The 20,482-nt window shown below is 41.0% G+C and overlaps 2 protein-coding genes and 1 long non-coding RNA gene across 3 annotated transcripts; 2 read left to right on the plus strand and 1 right to left on the minus strand.

Annotated features, from left to right (window-relative positions):
- Positions 1-1,009: 1,009 nt before the first annotated feature.
- Positions 1,010-11,079, plus strand: IFRD1 (interferon related developmental regulator 1). The gene is made up of 12 exons (XM_052667959.1): positions 1,010-1,351; positions 2,970-3,074; positions 3,926-4,007; positions 4,401-4,525; positions 4,804-4,961; positions 5,932-5,982; positions 6,075-6,253; positions 6,350-6,458; positions 7,930-8,064; positions 8,981-9,109; positions 9,788-9,883; positions 10,386-11,079. The coding sequence occupies exons 1-12, from the start codon at positions 1,306-1,308 to the stop codon at positions 10,473-10,475; spliced, it is 1,305 nt and encodes a 434-aa protein (XP_052523919.1). The 5' UTR covers positions 1,010-1,305; the 3' UTR covers positions 10,476-11,079.
- Positions 7,881-13,544, minus strand: LOC128073283 (uncharacterized). Its single transcript, XR_008202660.1, has 2 exons — positions 13,374-13,544; positions 7,881-8,149 (listed from the first exon to the last, which is right to left on the minus strand). It is a non-coding gene; the product is annotated as an uncharacterized LOC128073283 (long non-coding RNA).
- On the plus strand, positions 12,642-19,840 carry LSMEM1 (leucine rich single-pass membrane protein 1). The gene is made up of 4 exons (XM_052667981.1): positions 12,642-12,934; positions 15,311-15,442; positions 17,496-17,636; positions 19,199-19,840. Exons 2-4 carry the CDS (start codon positions 15,316-15,318, stop codon positions 19,405-19,407), a joined length of 477 nt encoding a protein of 158 aa, XP_052523941.1. The 5' UTR covers positions 12,642-12,934; positions 15,311-15,315; the 3' UTR covers positions 19,408-19,840.
- The last annotated feature ends 642 nt before the right edge of the window (positions 19,841-20,482 follow it).

Genomic DNA, 20,482 nt, shown 5'->3' on the forward strand with positions numbered 1-20,482 from the left:
CTCGTGCTGTGCAGCACCCACAAACATCACAGCTAGCAGCAACCATTTTCCAGAAACGGGCCGTTTGTTAGCAGGTGCTCACTCAAAAGTCAACAGCTCATTAAGCCCCATTTCCTTTATGTTCTCATGTAGCACCTGTGGAGAATCACGATGAAAGTTATCCGTGGTGTAAGCACTCTGTATGCAGAGGAATTCAAATAACGCCATCAGGACTGCATCTCATGCAGCACTTCAGCACGTTTTGCAAAACTGCCTTTCCTCCTCATGCTGCAGTGCTGCTACAGGCACCGTCCAGCAAACAGAACGCGAGTAGGACGTAAAACACGGGCTTACAGCGCGATCCTAAACTACAGCACACAATCGTGTCTGCGACACATGGCACAGACTCCCGAGCGGGAAGCACGCAGAAAACGGAAAATTCTTTTCTGCAATAGCCAAAAAGATTTGTTCGCTGAATTTCAGAAGTCCGGCTTCTGACGATAGCTATTTGCCATTCCGCGCGGCAGAAGCGCTGCGCCGCATGCAGCGAGCAGAGCTGTGAGAAGAGCCGAGCCTCACGCAGCAGCACGCGGCTCCTTTGTCTGCCGGGTCGGGCCCCGCCCGCGCGGCCTCACACGACCCCGTCCGCCACCCCTCCTTCCCTCCCCGCCTCTCTCCACTCCGGCTCTCGGCCGCGCCTGCAGGGGGGCGGAGGCCTATTTTTAGGCGCCCTCAGGAGGCCTCGCCTACTGAGAGCTCCCGCGCTCCGCGACGCCGCCACCCGCCAGCCTCCCTCCCCCCACTCAGCCCCTCGGCGCCACTCGGCTCCGGCCGCGCCGCGCCGCCCCCAGCCTGCACCGCGAGGCGCCATGACGCCACGCCCCCCGAGCGCGTGGCAGCGCCGCGCGTCATGGACTCGCGCGGCTGAGTCACCTGCGCGCTGTCGCAACGCTCCGTCATTGGTTGCGGCGGCGGCGCGCGGCGAGGCCACGCCCCCGCAGCTCGGCGCTATAAAAGCGGCGCCGGCGCCCGCTCCGCGCTTTTAGCCCCGGGTGTCTGAGAGGAGAAAGATGCATCGACTCCGCTCTCGGGCCTTCACGGGGATTTCTGCCATCGCCGCCAGTTCGTCCTTCGCTTGCCTCCGCCAATCACCTCCGCTGCCCCGGCCCGAGAAGTCGGCCTCGCAAAGGCGTTGGAATAAAAAGCGATCCTGCTCTTCCATCGGCTGATTGTCGCTGATTCCCGGGCGGGGGGGAGCAGAGAGAGACCGAGACCCAGAGAGGGACCGAGGAGCCGAGCCGAGCCCAGCCGAGCGCCGCTGCGACCATGCCCAAGTCAAAGAAGCGAGGGAGCAACCACCAGCGGGGGGCCGGTGAGCGGGGCGGACGGGCGGGCTGGCGGGGGCTCCGCGCATGCGGCCTCGTGGGGCCTCGGGCCGCGGTGCCTCAACCGGCTGGGCCTCACCGGGGCGTGGCCGCGGAGCGCCGGGCCGGTGCCGGGCTGACGGGAACCGGCCGCGCGATCGCCACCTCACGCCATTAGCGCGCATGCGCCCGGCTGCGCCGCGCTGGAGTGGGGGAAGGGGGGGGGGCAACGGACGTGCCTGGCGCCGCCGGCAGCGCCCCGCGGCTGGTTCCGCCCGGCGCCGCTGAGGGGCCGCGGTAACAGCGCTGCGGCGCGTCCCGGGCACGCACGGCTCTGTGTGGGTTCTGTGCCGCCGGCAGTGCGGGCCTTAACCGGGGCGGGCAGGGCTGCTGTCGTCAGTCCCGGGGTCTGCAGCGGCTGCGCGGCGTTGTCTGTGCGCGGGAGGCCGCTTATCCTAAAGGAGGGTTCCGGAACGCTCTTGGTGTGGAGCACGGTTCGTGCGGAAAAGAGGTCGATGAGGTGTTGGTGACTGGAGAGCGTGGGGGCTTTGTTGGGTGGTGAGAAATCTCACTTGGGGCTGTCATAGCGTCTGTCTGACTCAAATGAAGCAGACGATTCGCCGGGTCCTTGTGCAGCTGTTCTCATCCCAGTTTGAGGACGGCTGGTGGTGCTTTTTTTGCCGCTTCTCCCGCTGAAGAAGCCCGCTTGGCACAGATGAGCATTGTGCATTGGGTTCTGGCATAATTTTTTTGCGTTGTAAATGATCCAAAAAATAAATAGAAGATTAGAATCCTGAGTTCTGTGAAAGGCATCTGAGAGCTGTTGAAGAAACACCGGTAAAACTATTGATTTTGTTAGTCGACTACGGCAGGTACTAAGAACTAGGATAAGGCAGCAATAGGAGTGCATTATCAGCTCAAACTTCAACTCCTACTGCTCTAAAAATAGGGTAAGTTTATGGAAAGCTACAAAGATCAGCTTCTGGCAAAACAATGCTGCTTTCTTTGAAGATGCTGAAGGTAGTAGAAGGAGGCCTTACTGCAAGGATTTCCTCCTGTTGAACCTTCCAATCTTTTACCAATATTAAAAGTGAACAAAAACTACAGCTCTATGCTTAGAATCTTAACAGCTGGAAGAGTCAATGGGAGCCCAGGGTCAAATGTTGCTGCTGATGCACATGCTGCACTTAATCCAGTAAATCCAGTAGTGAACTGGGTAATGTATGTTTGCCTGCATGTATATCTTAGATCTGCTTGAAGTCCCTCAAAATTGGAAAAGATTTTAGAACAACCTATTTTAGGTAGCTGGTTTTAACACATAATAAAATGCTATTTTTAAAGCACAGTCACAGGAAATTGCATAAACTTGATCTTGATTGTAGGAAGATATTAAATAGTGAGTTAGGAATTCTACCAATACTTTGAAAATGAGATGAGTTCTTTACCTATTACATTTGGTTTTTCTAGAACAAAGCTAAACAGATCTTTAGGAAGGGTGGGAGTGAAGGAGTTAGCTGGGAGAAGGACAGTGCTTTTTGTTTGCACATGTGCTCAGGGGTTCTACTTTTAGTATTCAGATCTTTTTCCATGTGAAAATGACTAAACTTGTATTCATCTTTCTTTCAGGTGGTCAGCCCAGAAATGTGCAGCCTTTTAGTGATGAAGATGCTTCAATTGAAACTATGAGCCACTGCAGTGGCTTCAGTGATCCTGCTAGCTTCACAGAGGATGGTACGTTATTTAATTTTTGTCTGTTTCTCCTGTATGAATACTAGACTGTAAGTAGCAGTAGCAATATAATGCCATTCTGTTATATACTGTATGATTACTCATCTAGTGGAGAAAGTTACTGGTACGCTCCACATTTCATGAACCTCCTGTAAAACTGGTAAGCTTCTTTCGGTTGGAATTACAAATTACAATTTTTAGAGGGGAAAAACCCCACAATTCCTAGGGTGTATTACAAGGCATTGAATTTTTATAACTTAGTTGAGGTGATAAGGGTTGTGGAAGAGTTTGACGTGAAGTGAATTGCCTTGTGTTTTGAACACGATTTGTACTGTAGAAGACTCTTCTATGGAAGCAGTAACTTGTCTCATCTGCCACCTCTTCCTGGGCTCTTGCTAATAACACTGTTGGGAGGGTGGAGCTCAAGGCCTACTGCTGCTACAGTGGGATAAGGCTGGGAGCCTTGGACAGGAAGAGAGGCTGTTGATGAGCTCAGTGCATCAACAGTGATGTTCCACTGTATTGCAGGGGTGGACAGAATGAAAATTCACTACTGACTTGATTGGGTACTGGTTTTTCAGTTGTGCAAAACCTAAGTGAGACCTAATTAGCTTGTACGTTCATTCTTAGTGCATGGACCAAACAGGTATAGAAACAGCATACATGTATCAACAGATTGTTTTTCATGAAGGTATTTCTAGGAGAGATGTTGAATATAGTTGTAATGCTGAAAAATTCTGTTGCTGTTGTCTGTGGTGATCTACTTTCTTATTAATACTTTCTGATAGTTCTAGTATTGGTAGATGTGACTGCTAATGTGTATTAGCAGGACTAAACTATTTGTTATGGTTTAGGGCCTGAAGTTGATGAAGAAGCCACCCAAGAAGACTTAGAATACAAATTGAAGGGATTCATTGATCTTACATTGGACAAAAGGTATGATGTGCCTTGAAGAAATGAACTCATATCTTGCTGGCTTACTGATAGAGTAAGGGAACTTATTTGGATGCTTATTGAAATTATGATTATTTCATGCTAGAGAGGACTTGTGTTTCTTTAGGATCTGAAGAGAATTTTCTCCTGAGTGCTTAAATAAGTGAGAATCAAATTCTTTGCTAATAGTTCGAAGTAGCCTGGTTTACTGTTGCAAAATGCATTTCCAACCCAAATTTTTCTTAAGGGAAGAGGGTAATTTGTAATGCTTTGAACTTAACAGTATGACTGTAGATTGCTCTTGAGTGGGGATATGCAGGTGGAGGCTGCCATAAAGTCAAAGGCTGAGCTTTAACTGCTGTTGATTTCAAAGGAGATCTTTTTTTCTTCCAACAGTGCCAAAACAAGACAAGCAGCTCTTGAAAGTCTGAAAAGTGCTTTTTCTTCTAAAATATTATATGAATTTATAATGGAAAGGAGAATGACACTAACTGATAGCATTGAACGCTGCATAAAGAAAGGTAATTAGTGTGGTTACTGTTAGAAAGCAGCACTGGTGGTGAAATCTTGTTTTAAAGAAGTTATCTCTAAGGCTTATCTAGTACTTTATAGAGCATTTAATTTTAGTTCTGTTAACTAATTTTTTTTAGATGTCTTATTTTAACTGACCTAGAAAATTAACGGAAACAATACTGTCCATGCATTTCTGAATTCCTACTTAAAGGTTTTTGAACAAGTATCTTTAAAGGCAGGCAGGAGTGTACAAGGAGATCACTCATCTTAGTATTTTAATGTCTAGGAAAGAGTGAGGAACTGTGTGCAGCTGCTGGACTTGCATGTCTTCTCTGCGTGCAGATGGGGTCGGGAATTGAAAGTGAAGAGATTTTTAAGACCCTTGGTCCAGTTCTGAAGAAGATCGTCTCTGATGGAACAGCTAGTGTCCAAGCCAGGCAGGCTGTAAGTGTTTATAAGGTTCATATATTTTGCTTGCTAGTCAGGGGCATAGGGCAAATTAAAACAATCTCACTGTTGTGTAATCCAGAACTAAAGGTTACTGCACTAGTGTAAACAGCTAATGTTAAGATCTGAGTGAAGCATAGCAGTTTTCACTATCTTAAAAAGCTCTACCCAAAGTATTAACTGAGGTATAACTGAAGGTAGTCCAAAGCTCTTGACATTAACCTCTTGCAGAACGTCAGAGTTTTAACTGATTTCTCTTAACTTATCATTGTCTTTATTATTACTTTTCCTAGTGTACTTTAGCTGCATTAAAATAGGTACTGCTAGCACAAAAAGTACAGTAGTAGTATTTCAATAGAAGTCGCTTCTACAAACCAAAGTTGTTAAAGCTTGTTCTAGCATGTAAGTTCAAGTTTAGTTCAGGATGCTGTGTGGTTAGTGCAAATGTTGCATTTGAAAATAAAATCTCTTTTTTGTAAGAATACAGGCAGTAGGGAAGGGTCTTGTTGGTCCTTGCAATTAAAAGCTGAACTGTTCCAGGACAGGCTGTTGAAGCTGGTGTTTTCACACTATTTAACTGGAAAAGTGGGCACAGAGGCAGAAAGATTTCCCACAGCTGTAAATATTTTATACAGATCAGTAGTAATGGCGTAATTTTTGCCAGTGGATTCCAGTGGGATTTAATATAATTGGGTGAAAGGAGTGCTATGTACACTGCTTTGGAAGGACTTTGTATGTTGTACAGAAAGAAAATGAAAGCTTGAGTGGCGTATGTTGTATCCTGAGGGAAGAGAGAAACTTAGGTCTAAATGTTATGGAGTAGCTGGGTTAAACTATTGAGATTAATGCCCTAGCAGCTGGGGTTATAAAGACTTCTATTCCGCGAAGTTCCAAATGTCAGATTTAAGCGTTTTGTCAAGTGACATCACCATCAAATACTGACAATTGTTTTTTTTTTTTTGTCTAGTGTGCAACCTGCTTAGGGATTTGCTGTTTCATTGTCACCGATGACATTACGGTAAGGATAAGAAATACTTTTTATTATTGTCAATTTAAGAAAACCGTGCAAGTCTTCAGCAACTTCCATGTTCTTCTTTTTCTTCTCTTCAGGAGCTGTACTCTACTATGGAATGCCTAGAGAACATCTTCACAAAAGCTTATCCACGTGATAGAGACACGAACGGGGTATCAAGTACACCCAGTACTGTGCTTCACATCAGTGCGCTCTTAGCATGGACGCTGTTGTTGACCATTTGTCCAATGAATGAAGTGAAGAAGAAAATTGAAATGTGAGCATCTTGCTGGAAAACTACATTTGTAATTCTTTTCTATATGCAGTGAAGCAATGTCAACAGCATGTTAATGACATATGACTAATTCCTTAGGCACTTGCATAAACTCCCAAGTATGCTGTCTTGTGATGATGTCAACATGAGAATAGCTGCTGGAGAAACACTCGCTCTTCTGTTTGAGCTGGCACGCGAAACTGATGCTGTAAGTATTGGTTTGCTGTTCCATTGCGTTGAAGTGATGACGACAAATGCTTTAACTGGTGTTCTGCAGCATCTCTGATATCAGTAAGCGTCACATAATTCCCTGGGTGTGTTCTTGGTAGCAGGATGACCCCAATATAATTGGATGTATGGCAAGATTTGACCGCAATTCAGCTGTAATTTTTGCACTGGCTTCAGTAGTGTACAACAGGACTAGATTAAAAATAAAGTAATGCCGAATAAGTGTAACTAGAAATGCAGTATGTAAGCTTTAGCACCTAAATTGAATACCAGCTTTTTAAAGAGGAGAAAATGTCCCTGGAATATCTTTTTTTCTTTTTTTTCTTTTTTTTTTTTTTTCCCCCAATGTAAAACACAATTTGCTATAGTGGGAATGTTCATTAGATGCTTACTGTTTGGAAATGAGTTCTAATGACTCCTAACCTGCACCATTCTGTTCTCAGCTGAAAATTCATCCTTTTGTACAACCAGTGTTTATTTCTAGTATTGTTTCTTGGTATCCTTGAGAGGAATAGCTAGTATTTTATTACACACAGCACCTCTGTCTGTTGTGGTCAGTTTGCAAATTAAGGAGGAACATTAAGCAAGGATATACAATACACTTAGCACTACAAAACTTGAAAGGATATGCTGATGCTTCTGTATAATTTCAAACAGTAGGGAATTGAGTCTCAGCTGTGGAAAGAATGTGAAACCAGAACTTGATCCTTTACTTGGTTAAGCAGTCTGCAAATAAAATATTTTACCATTGATCAGTTTACTTCAAAAACTGAGCAGTAGATTCAGTCCAGTCAGCTGACATGTTTGGATGAGATGCTTGTTTTTTACATAAGTGGCTTATTCATCCAGCTCAACTGCACTGAGCTAGTTAATAGAGGGGAGAAAATACCTCATGCTGAGGAGTGATGCATTTTAAAAAATTTCTAACAATTTTCACATTTTCTAGTGCATACAAGACTTATGACTACATTTTCCTTAATGTCAGTCCTGTAGCGTCTCATGATCCATCTCCAGAGGCATGAATTCTGTGCTAATGACCTGAAAGTGCCCTCAGCTTATCAGCAGGACTCCCAGCCAGGTTCAGCAGCAGATCAGTTAGGCAGTTTGAGGCACTTGGAATTATTCAGCAGGACAGCTTGACAGGTATATGTTTATATGCACAGTGAAGGAGCTGAACTGTTTCACGGGGCTCTAAAACCAGCACAGAGTTGATAGCTTCCAATCGGATAAACTGGTGACTCCATTCTTAATGGCTTGAAGATCTTCAGTGACATCTGTGCCTCTTTAAATAATAAAGTATCAGTCTGTAGAGGTCTCCATGTCCAGAATGTGGGAAGATCAGTCTCTTGGAGGAATAGATACTGAGGCCAAACATGAACATGTTTTCTTAATTTTTTGTTTGTTTTTGCTTTGTGTGTGTGTGTGTGTGTGTGTGTGTGTGTGTGAAACAGGATTTCTTTTATGAAGATATGGAACTTCTAACAGAGAAACTGCGAGCTTTAGCTACTGATGGAAATAAGCACAGAGCCAAAGTAGATAAAAGAAAGCAGCGATCTGTGTTCAGAGATGTCCTGCGAGCTGTTGAGGTAATTCTTCTGTCTTACTTGAGTGCATTGACTGTAACTGTAGTGTGCAATTGAATCAAAATGCTCCTGTGATGAACTGGAATTTCTGTGAAAGGGGCAGAGATTTTGAACATTATTTCAGATTATTCTGCTAGTTTATGTTAAACAGAACTGCTTTTAAGAATGTATCAAAGTCAAATTTTACTTTCTTAACTTGGCTTTCATTTTGAAGCGGGCTTTTTCTGGTTAAGAGGCTAAGCATTGTATTATAAATACTAAATTCCTTTTATTTTACATCACAGTTTTTATTTTAATACGAAACTTTGCAGTACATTCAGGTTATTGTAAAATAATGTAGAATCTTGTAATGAATTGATACTTGCATAATGAACAAAAAGGAGTGTAGGAGTGAGGCATGTTTCTCTGTCGAGAGCCAAAGAAAAGGTTGTGTATTGGTAGGTGGGGGTTGTTGTCCTAATTCTTGTGCATTGCAGAAGCCAAGGAGAAGGCTTTGAAGTTGTTTGAATTGACCTTTGAGACTACCTGCAGAGCAATCTGAGCCATTTACTGGCACCTCTTACATCCCACTGTCACCAGTGTAGCTTTCTTCAAGGTGGGATATAAATTTGACACAGAGTGAAAGGTGATTCATGCTCAGAACTATTTTTTCTGGAGATGAGCCCAATTCTTTAAGTCAGTTTCAAGATGAAAGTTGCATATTCTTCAAAAGCTTTCTGACTGGAGAAACATTACCTTCAAATCTCTAGATGAGATTTAACTTTAGGTACATGTTTTCTTATGAATTGATAAGACTTACATAGTATGCATGTTAGATTATTTGTGAAATTTTGATGTGCAGAATGAGCCTAATGAAAATAAAGTACTGGAGAATATTTAAATTGAAATTGTAAGTGATTTTTCCTTTCATTTTGGACAGGAGCGAGACTTTCCTACAGAGACAGTGAAATTTGGACCTGAGCGCATGTATATTGACTGCTGGGTTAAAAAACAGACTTACGATACCTTCAAGGAGATTCTGGGCTCAGGGATGCAATATCATCTGCAGGTGAGCTGCTGTCACATGCTCCAACTGCTGCTGTCTGGGGATTGTCTCTTCCCTGTCTGGTAATTGGAACAGAGAATCAAAATTATGGGTGGAACTAGTTAAATTTGTTTTTCATGTTACCAGTTTTATAAGGCAGGAGTTATAAAAAGTAATAAAAAAACACTGTTTTGAAACACTTTGCTGTTCATTTCAATTTGGCAAAAGTAAAAGCCCAGCTTGCCTGCCTGTATCTTGTATCAAGATGTATTTTAATATTCTCCCGAATTTTCAGTAGAACAGTGTAGTCAGATGGCTGCTACAGAGCAGTGTCCATTTATAACTAAGTGAAGTGTGGGCACGTAACATATATCCTAAATTTTTCAAATGTAGCTTCTACAAGCAGATACAACAAATTAGTGTGTTGTGAAACATACAGATCTGTGTCCAGGTACTTAAACTTGTGCAAAGGATGTAGCAGAGCAGTGTCTTACTTGCTGGGACATATGAAAATCAGTGGGGGTGGTGGTGCTTTTTCCCAGGAGGGCAGTTTTAGTTCTTGACCTCGTTCTGATAGAAGGAAGAAGTGTTCCCTGTCTTAATTGCAAGAGGTTTCTTACTGGGATACGGGTATTTCTTAACAGCCCTTTTTCACCTTCACTGGAAGGGAAACTTGCTATGTGATTTTTTTTTTTTCTTTAGTCAAATGACTTTCTCCGGAATGTGTTTGAGCTTGGTCCACCAGTCATGCTAGATGCTGCAACTCTTAAGACAATGAAGATATCCCGATTTGAAAGGGTAGGTTATTGCACCTTCATGTATTTATGTATCATCCTAGTTCTCCTGAATTAAGTAGTGTTCAAGTCATAGGCTTTAGGAGATGTAAACTTTAAGCTTGTACCTTGAAACCAAGCCCCATATTGTCCCAAATGAAACTAAGTCTTGCTTGTAGGTGTCTCTGAGCTCTTTAGCTTTTACACTGGCTCCTTCTGCTGTACTCCCAAGTGTGGATCTGAGGACTGATTAGTTTGCTGATTTGGTGTCTGATTTTTAGGTTTTTGGGTGGGGATATTCAGGAAATAGTATAAACTGAGTCTTTATAGAAACAGTTTCTTGAACTCCCTAGTGACAAAGAGATACTGGGGGATGGGTGCCTTTGTTACGGTGGCTGTGCAAACATGAACATGTACATGTCTTACACAGTTCCCTTTAAATGTTTGCATATTAAAATGAATCTCTGAGGGACGTCGACCTTTTGAACAACTGTGTGATTAACTTAATTCCTCTTTTTATTTTGTAGCACTTATATAACTCAGCAGCATTCAAGGCTCGGACAAAAGCAAGAAGTAAATGCCGTGACAAAAGAGCAGATGTGGGGGAATTTTTTTAGATCTCTGTGGAGCTTAATTTTAAGTCCTTGATAATTAAAATAAATTTGTAACCTTTGAATGACTTTTTTTAATTTCAATAGTCACAGCTTGCACTTGTGCACAGGGATACTGTACAAAATCTGTAAATAGAATGCATGTTGCTCAGTTGCATATACACTGTACATAGATGTAAGACTGGGTGTGGGGTACATTGTAACACTTGGATTAGGGGCAACTTAATCCAAACCTGAACATATTGTAACTCAGCAGTTAAATGGGGTGCATACATGTAATCAACTGCCATGTGTCAGATTTGATTACTTACTTTATAGTAAGGTAAATTAAGTGATTCATTGACCAGGTGTTTGGGTAAGATTATGTTAATATGGAAAGATGAACTTGTTCATGTGAAATGAGTTTTAGTACCTTTTAAAACTGAAAATGGCAGATGAACAAATAAATTCCTCTGTAGTATGAACTTATGTTGTGAAGGGAGCTGTGGAGCTGAATTACCTTCACTCACAAGGAAGTGGTAAATAAGATACTTACCTCCATGTAAAATAAAGATTCATATGTTTTGAAATCAGGTGTTTAATTTTTGGAATAAAGATGTTTCTCACTGTATTCTTTGTCTTAATTTGGTTACTACTCTGATTGAAAGTTACAGTGCTAGTACAACCTAAATGGTGAAAGAGAGGGCTTTATTTTACACACAACTACTGTTGCTTGCCTGTTGCAAAGTGTGGCTGAGGTGGTCTTAACTGTGTTACCTGAAATGACTGCTTTGTTTGGGAGCTGTATCTTGTATGTGATCTGCATAGCAGCAGGTCGTTGGTTTCTTAGCAGTTTAGTAATGGGCAACAATCTGCAGACTAAAGGTTTTTCTAGTTTTGGTGCTACAAAATATCTCTTGCCTGACCAGAGTCATTCTAAATCCCTGTTCCATATCGAAAACTAAATCTTAAATCCAGTTTCCCTCTCTAGAGGACTGAAATGTGCTGTTAATAGACTTGTGTGGGGACAGTGAGGGAGTTTATGTGAAGACCAAGATCAACCAGAGCTGCTGCCATCAGACAATCTGCAAATGCATGTGCTTGTTTCAGCCTGATCTCTGAACTACTTCAAACTGACTGCACTTGGCCTAAGGCTTGTGGTTCTCCCCTTGAATCGGTTGTTCCCACAAGCCTGCTGGTCTCTGGCTGTGGGTGGTCGCCTTTGCTGAACTGCACCAGCACAGAGTAGCGCTTGTGAGACCTTCCTGTGCTTCCGGAGGTTTGCGAAGCATCCAGCGCCTCTGTGCAGATGGTCGGGCACGTGGTTCCCCTTTCCCCCAGAATGCTGTAGGTGCCAGCTGCAGAGACTGGGATGGCGTCCAAGGCTGTTAAGAGGGGAGGAGATGGGCTGTTTTGCTGCCTGCTCGAGATCTGGTGATATTTTAGACTTTTCCAAGCTTAGAACAGGAGAGCGTTAAGTCTTTGTCTTGCAGTTAGGATGGTGTTAGGAATCTTTCATGGATGGAAGTGGGATAATCTTGATTGATTGATTGATTGATTGCATGCATGTCCTTGTTTGAATGGAGGGTTTTTAGGGGACCAAACAAGAAGGGAGCAAGCTGCATTACTGGCACAGCTACTGATAGTGCAGCTTCAGAGATTGTCACAATATAGAGGCAAATTGAGTCAGTAGGTGCATCACCTTGTGCTCTTTCCTGAAAGAAAAATGTATTCATGGTCAGTTTAACGTACATTAATGTGGAAGTAGAGAATTGCTTGGGAAAAGATTTGTTGTTTTGACCCATGCTCCCTGTTAGCATCAGCTGCCTGTCAATGGTGTGCTGTGACATTATGTTCTGCAATGTTAGCAACAGAAAAAAACAGCAATTGAAAAGTCTTTCCATGAACTATCAGTACTCACAATCAGCTTGGAGTGTTTTTTCTGGATGCTGTACAGATCGGTCCAGGTGGTAATATATTTGAATTTGTAAGGTGTTGGAGGAGGAAAGTAACTTTTCCAGTTGATGCCTTTAAAGTACATATAACTGCGGTCATGTAGAAATGACTTCTGCATAGCAAACTCGTTACTCATAACTGCAGTAATATCGCTATGACGTTTTTTCGTAGCAAACTAGTTTTAAAAAGGAATCATAAAGCAAAGGTTTAGTGAAATATTGATCTTCAATAACGCAGTATGTTTCCATTATAGGATATTTAATGATTCCAATATATTAAAGAGCTGTGCATATGCTGGTTTCCTTTTAAACAGTTCAGTATGGTGAAGTCAGTGTGCTTGGCTGAGATTAACGCTAAATATAGATCCATAGAGACAGTCTGTTTCATGACTGCCTTCATGGGTCCTGCTGGGGCTGACAGGCTCCTATGGGGCTAAAAGTGGAGAGAAACAGCAGTACAAGTTCTGCTCTGGGGCTCTGGCACAGGCTGAGTTCCTCCACACTGGCCTTTTACCTGAACGTGGCTATGTTGTAAGTAACATTTCATTTTCTTGTTATTTTAATTCCTTCTAAGCTAGTTTTTGTTGTTTCTCTTTTCTTTTTTTTTTTTTTTTTTCTTTTTCTCCTTTGAGAACTTTCAGTGTCTTCACATTAAGTTCTAATTTTATTACAACAATCTAGGGAGAAATTTAGAAATCAAATGAGGAAAAGTTCTTTAAAGAAGGTTAAAGTGCGAGAAAGACTGGCAAAGTGTAACCAATCCAATGTTTTAGTTTGTTGGAAGACTCGTCAATACCTTTGGCCAGTAGCACTGCTGTATCCTCTCACATTTATTTGAAATATCACCAGAAAATAAAACACAGGGTTTTCCTTCACCGCAGTAACATGCACAGTGAGGAAATCGGTTTCAAATAACAATGAAATTAGAAATGTGTAATTCCACTGATAGCAATGTATGAAAGGTACTCACATTTATTACAGCTCAAGCTGTTAAGGAGTCTTTCCTGAAGCTGCAGGGAGGTACTAATCAGAATATCCCAGAGAAATAACTGCTAAAAATAACCAGAAGCGTTTGTGCATGAGATGGTGGCTTTGAGCATGCTGTTGTAGGAATGCACGGCTCTGTATGGCTGCAGCTGGCCATGAGTGTGCTTGTGGGGAGAGGGCAGTGAGTGTGCAGGTGGCAGTGGGGCTGGCCGAGGCGTGATCTCACACCATGTGACGTTCCAGGGCAATGGAAGTGCATACAACCTTCTGCCTGAAGCTACTGCTGCACAAAGGGAAATCAGGTGCTAGGTACAGTTCACCACTGCTACCTTATTTTTGTGTTTTTCAGCAATTCTGAAGGGAGAAAAAAACAAGCTGCAAGCTTGTCTTCTGCTCTACTAAATATAAATGTAAAAGTATACATGTAGGCCTGTCAGTTTCCATTATTAGAACTCCCACTGTCAGGAGTGATTTAAGCACTTACTCTTCAGTGCTTAAAACTCAGGGAATGCTTAGCTATGTGCTCAAATCTGAGGGAATTGTGGCAATCTTCTCTTGTAAGGGAAAGGTGTTTTCTATAGCCATTTATGCCTGTATTCTTCAAACATTTTAGTTAGATTTTCCAGTGAAGTGCTGAGTTAGGAATCCAGTCACAGTGTTTTTTTGTTTATTGGAGAGGGATGGAGGGGGTGGCATGTCGAGGGGACGATTCAACTTGTTTAAGATTCAGAAATCACCTGCAGGTGCTTAACATCTTTCATCAGGATGAGGCTTACATCTCATGAAGTGCTAAGTTGTGTTTGGCAGGCAAGACTGAACTTGGGGATTTGATAAAATATTCAGTGTGTAAGATTTGTTCAACATTAGGGCTAAAATAACTACTGCAAGCTCCAGCTTTACATTCATTGGCAAGGAAAGGTATCTTTAGACTGCAACTCTAAGGTCTAGAATGATATCTAAATAGAAGAGGAATATTTCCTGGAGAAACATACTTTTCTTCAGTAATTGCAGTGGGAGTTTTCAGTGACCAGTGTGGTCTAAGCTGCCTTGTTAGAGTGACTGCATCTCTTGATGGCTAGAACTGTGTGCTTCAACACATACAGGAGCCTGTTTAGGTAATGCTTATTCTTCACAGTTGAATTTGTTTGTATAATCACTGAAACATTTCACACACCCAGACTGCACTGACACACTTTCTTGTTAGGCCTCAATCAGTGTTTTTCTTAAGGCAAAGCGTAATGGTCTGAAGAAAAGGTTTGGCATCAGACTTTAACTCAGCCATAATTAACATTTATATGAAGCACAACTAATTCATAACTTTTTTCCCCCCATTATTCACAAATAATAACTTCACAGTGACACTACAAGGTGCATGCATAGGCACACCTGTATTCTTGCTTATTCTTACCCCCTATACCTATACCTGCCTTGTGACCATGTCTCATCACTGAACAGTTCTGTGCTGAAAGTGCAGGATCTATGTGACATCCTTGCTGTTGATGCTGGTGAAGATTTGACTTTCACTGTGGTCAGGTATCACTCTTCATCTTAATAAGTATCCACCAAACTAGAAGAAGTTATATGATTGAATATCTAATGCCCAAATAAATACTAGTAATACTAGAAACAGATATTCTCTCTCCACACATACATATATGCATACATACGTGCAATTATATGTATATATGTGTACATGTATACATAAATGTGCATTCACAGGTACACAGATACGATGTAGAAATGAAGCTTTGTCAGAATAAGTACAATAACACACTGGGTTAGCCATGCCTTCAAGTGTGCTGGTCCTTCAAATCTCTAAATGTTAGGGGTTGTTACAGCTGCTTCTCACATCAGGACACCTACTATTACCAGTCAATTTACATCTTTATAGCTTAACTTTTTAATTATAATTTCTTCTAGATACAATGGAGAAAACTTCTTTGGAAATTAACCTCCCCAATACTGATGAAGAAAGAAAGCTTTACGTAGTTGATTCCTTAAACAACCTGAACAAACTAAATGTTTGCCCAGATGAATTTCAGCGTCCACTGGGTACGTATGGCAATGTTTTTTGTTCATTCTTTGCACACAAATAGGCTATAAAACAAATTGAAAACACTAATGACATCGTAGTGTGCAGGTGTTAACAGCCCAATAGATGAATATGTCAAACTCTGCATTGAAAATTTTAAGAAAAAAAAAAAAAAGGCATAGTTTAAACCATATGAATGGTTTAGCTACTGCTTCAGGTGTCAGGTTCTAGGAAATCCCTACATTTGACTAAAGATTCACCGTGAAGCCTGAATTTGTCCCTCTTTTCCACCTGAGTCCATCAGACAGGGTAATTTCTCTAGTACTGCGCAGTCTATACTTCTTCCATGGATGGCACTGTAACTCTTCCCAAGCACTAAAATTCACTGGTAGCAATAGAAATGCCGGTGAATTTCTGTTCATTCTTCTAAGACATACCTCCTAAGGACTCAAGTGTGAAGCATCTTAAGAGGCTTTTAAGCATTTTGATTCACGGAATCTCTTTAGTTTGTGATATGAGCTCTTCCACTTCTATTGCTTTTCAAATCATAAAGTCATAGAATGTCCCCAGTTGGAAGGAATGCACAAGGGTCATCAAGCCTAATTCCGGAGTCCGCATTGCATCACCCCAAACTCAGACTGTATGTCTGACAGTGTTGTTCAAACACTCCTTGTACTCCAGGAAGCTCAGTTCCAGTGCCCACCACCTTCTGGTGAAGAATCTTTTCCTGGCATCCAGTCTGTACCACCCCTGACACATCTTCATGCCATTTTCTTGGGTTCCTTCACTGTCAACAGAGAGCAGAGATCAGTTTTTATTTACTGTAATGGCAAAATTCACTGAAGGAAAGGTATGGAACTACAGAATGTTTGGGATTCAAAGGGCCATACGTCAATAATCCTTCTATTTAAGTAGCTTAATATATATAATATACCTTTCCATATTTAAATAACTTTTTGCTACTCAACAGTAAATAAAGGTAGCCTAATGCATATTTTATGCATCCACTTGTAAAGTGCTTTGTATTCTTCTAGAACTTTTTTAACACAGAGAGTTATTGTTTTTTAACATTTTTTAAAGGTTGGAAAGATTTAGGTAAGATATTGAATTTGCCTTAGTCAGCAGCATGAAATTCTAGTTTTCTTGCCAGAAAATCAATGAGAGCTGTGTCGTACTTTTCAGTTTAGCAAATACTACATTCTCATGAGCAATCTGTTTAGCAGTATAGCAGATGCCCAGTTAGGTTAAAAAATGATGTTTCAGGAGTGTTGCAGTACTCACGGCAATCCTTTCATCCAATAGCTTAGTATGACCTGGCATAATCAAACACATTAGCATGTTAAAAGCTATTCGAAATGTAAACACATTTGGATTGCCTTGGTAGCAGCCATGCAAAAATTTCTTTATGTTTTAAACGATAAAAATTTTCCCACTCTTTGCAGCATGATAAGAGTCTGTGTTCAGTGATTCTTTGCAGCGCTTAGCCTGGCAAGCTCAGCCAGTATGAAACATTCATCATGCAAAGCAAGCATGGAATATTTCTGAGAACTCTGTTGATAGCTTACTGTTCTTGAGAGTAGTAGCAGGACGTCGCCTTCCTTTTTATTCTAATTAGAAAGCAATATTGGTGCAGGTGCATAGTATATGATGATTTGTTATGAATGCTAAGGGAAAAAACACAATGCCTCCCACATATTAAAAAATGTAATCTTACCTGATGCAGGAGCACGTTAAATGCAATTAAGAAAAACTGAGGTATTCCCAAAGATCTCCTGCTAGTTCAGCCAATTGTTCAGCCCCAGGTTTGTTCATTGTTGAAGCGCTACTATGGCACATGCATCCTTCCCTCAGCTTTTTCACTACAGGCTCAGTTGCAAAACTGTCAGAGATTTCTACCATGAAATCTCTGAAATCTCATGAAATAAGCATAATTTTCTCATGGTCTTCACTTGACTTCACCTATTATCATTAAGGCGTGTTGCCACATTTCATAGGATCATAGAATTAATGTCGTGCTTATTCTAATGAAACTGATCAAACTTTATCACCAAATGACTTGTCATCTCTTTACAGATGAGGACGTTGAGAGCACTGGTGGTACTAGAGAGAACCTAACAGGGAGCAAAACAAGAAACCAGTGCTACTTCTTCATTGCCTTCATTCTTACTTCGATTGTCAGTTTGGCAATTGTTTCATTTGTAATATTCTTAATAAGTAAGTAAAGCAAACAGTGATTCTCAAAAATTTGGGACTATGGAGAAGAACTTTGCTGAAATGCATCATGCTACCTTATAACATCCTACTGCTGTATATGCATGACCAAAGTCTTTAGCTAGATGTGGGCAGTGGGTCCTTGGTATAGAAGCACAGGCCTCTGTTCTCTGTGCTACAAGGCACAACTTTGTTCTTTGTGCAAAGGTTTTGTGAGCTTAAACAGCTGTCAAGAATTGAGCTCAGCAGTGTGAAGGTGTGTCCCTGAAAACTCCAATATTAAATTAAATTTTTAAGACAACTATATGGCAGTGATTAAGCTTTTTGTATATTTCCAGAGGAAATTCAGTATTAGTGACTTTTCACTGAAACTGGAATTACACTAAAGCTAGCACCTAAATCAAGCTCCTTTTAGATATTATCCTTTTTTTCTGAAAGACCTGAAAACTGCAGCTAAGAACTGATGGGAAAGTGTTTGGAGCTAAGAAGACTTCAAATAAACAAAAAATCAGATAATAGCATCAAGTCTGTAGACATATTTACTACCCCACTTGGGCTGGACTGATTGAGATAGATCAGCTAACATTGCTGAGCTCAGAGCTACAGATGGCCTTACTTTATGGAGTCTTTGTCGTCTTGGGGCTTTCTGTATTGACTGCATTGGGCAGCATAAGTATGTTGCACAAGTCTATTCTGAAAGAATTGTAATCCATGAGAAATTAAAATTATTTGTACTCTATAGTAGGAATTTAGCAAAAATCCTTTTTTCCTTCTTGAGAGAATATCCTAAACCTTGACTGAACTTGCTCACAAGCTCTCAAGAGACAAAGCGTAAGACAAATACGCAAGCAAAACACTAAGTGGCATGATTGTAAAACACTAATTAAAACATCTGTTTGAATTTCAGATATATTTAACGGGCTGCTGCTAAGTGTGCAGATAAATGAGTAATGTGCCCCTCAAGCAGAAAAACTGTAAAATAACTAACAGTGAGAAGGTTACTTGAGGGATTAAAGAAGTTTGCTTGGGCTTGGAAATGGTTCAGTAGCTCCAGAAGTGAATATAATGGGTACTGCACGCTGGTATTCCAGAGGAACACCGCCTTTCAATGACAATATTTACAAGAATTCTCCTTTAACCTAAATGCTTTAGGAAAGCAAATGCTGTGGCTGTAGCCTTTGTTGTGCTTTACTAAGTGTGCTTCTAGAAAAACATAGGTGAGTAGTGCCCAGAAATAGCAACTTGGAGCCATTTAATAGCATGTTTTCTCATGAACACAAATGGAATGGATACACTCCTGGAGACCGCAAAATTTGTCTGAGACAGAGTATTTGGTTGTATTACACTGCTCTGTAGTAACAAAAAAATGTATATGTAAACACTTAAAGAATTCAGTGAGCAGGTTACTCCACAGATGCCTAACTTTTTCCCATTGGATTCTGCTTTTGTTTTTCTGTTTAATATTGTCATAATTCCCAACAATCTCACATGGGAATGCAAGAGAGGGTAGTGATGCTTTTAACTTAAATGCTGACAATTTAATGTGATGTATTTTCCTTTCCAAGTTCAAACTAGAAACAAGATGGACCAAATATCAAGCAGACTCGTATCTGAAAGGAAGAACATAGAAGAGCTTAAGAAAATGAACAGTATGATACTTAAGTATCTAAATCAATCAGTAATGAAGGAAAAGGAAAGATACCTCTTCACACAGTCTCCTGAGCTTCATGATTACTTCTTCACCCATCCAGAAATGAAAGTCTCTGGAAAATAGATCTACTCTGGAATGAAACTCAGCATCACTTTATTCATGTATTCAGATGTTTTCACATATGATATACAGACATTCTGATATGGTCACAGGAAAATTACAAAGGCTATCTGAATGAAAAATATTAGAAAAGAATATTGGATTCTGTTTGATGTGAACACAGATTTTGAAAACTAAGCCCATATAATTCACTATGAACAGTGAATGCTCAACAATTTTTGGTCGTTTCAGATTCTCTGTGCGTTCTAAATTACAGAGCTAGGAGCTATGTTTTACTTCAGATATAAGAGATCACATAGAATAGTGATTTTATTCAAGTGATTCCTGCATGGCCTTGTTGACATTGGAACAACTTCTGTCTTTGCTTCTATATTATTTGTATTCATGGATAACTGCAGATTTCATCACTTACAAATAAATACAGTTTTGCCACTGAGTTTGATGGTCTATATTTCTGTGTATCTGAACAGATTGACACCACTTCTTAAAAAAAAAATAATAATCCAAAAACCAATAACTAAACCTGACTAAAAACTACTCCTTTCATAACACATCGTATTCAGCCCTAATTACTAAGGAGTGAAAGTGGGTGCCATATTGTCTTACATGGGAAATTGGTTTAGATAACTTGGTCTGGTAGCATCTATCTCATGATACTGCTAGCACATTCTACTCAGTATTTGTTGGCAGCTGTTGGGGGAAGACCAAGTGTTTTTATAAAGTGATAAGGGGAAAATGATGTATGTACATGTACTTTTCCCTATGGTTGCTGTTGGCCGCTGCCAGAGAAAGGCCACAGGGCCAGATAAAGATCTGCACTGACTGTTCTTGTTTTAAAAATGGTCCAGAGAGTAAAAGCAGCAACTGCTGCTTTCTCAATTTGACTTCACACAGCTGTGGAGACCAAGACCCAAAAGTGCAGTCATATAAAGAATTGGTGGGTAGCCTTGTCATTTTAGTATTCAGATTCTGATATGGTGTGCACATTAAGAAGCTACCTCAATTACCAGTAAACAAATTGGTTGCTCCCCTCCCAGCAGTGAAATGGCAGCTGACACTCAACATCTTCTCTTTTACT

This window comes from Tympanuchus pallidicinctus, unplaced genomic scaffold (genome assembly GCF_026119805.1).
Source record: "Tympanuchus pallidicinctus isolate F22 unplaced genomic scaffold, pur_lepc_1.0 scaffold8, whole genome shotgun sequence".
NCBI lineage: Eukaryota > Metazoa > Chordata > Aves > Galliformes > Phasianidae > Tympanuchus > Tympanuchus pallidicinctus.

Coding starts and splice junctions, on each gene's coding strand:
- IFRD1 (XM_052667959.1), top strand. CDS start 1,306: ATGCCCAAGTCAAAGAAGCGAGGGAGCAACCACCAGCGGGGGGCCG. Junction 6,254..6,349: donor GTGAAGAAGAAAATTGAAAT/GTGAGCATCTTG, acceptor CTAATTCCTTAG/GCACTTGCATAAACTCCCAA. Junction 6,459..7,929: donor TGGCACGCGAAACTGATGCT/GTAAGTATTGGT, acceptor TGTGTGAAACAG/GATTTCTTTTATGAAGATAT.
- LSMEM1 (XM_052667981.1), top strand. CDS start 15,316: ATGGAGAAAACTTCTTTGGAAATTAACCTCCCCAATACTGATGAAGAA. Junction 15,443..17,495: donor TGAATTTCAGCGTCCACTGG/GTACGTATGGCA, acceptor ATCTCTTTACAG/ATGAGGACGTTGAGAGCACT. Junction 17,637..19,198: donor ATTTGTAATATTCTTAATAA/GTAAGTAAAGCA, acceptor TTCCTTTCCAAG/TTCAAACTAGAAACAAGATG.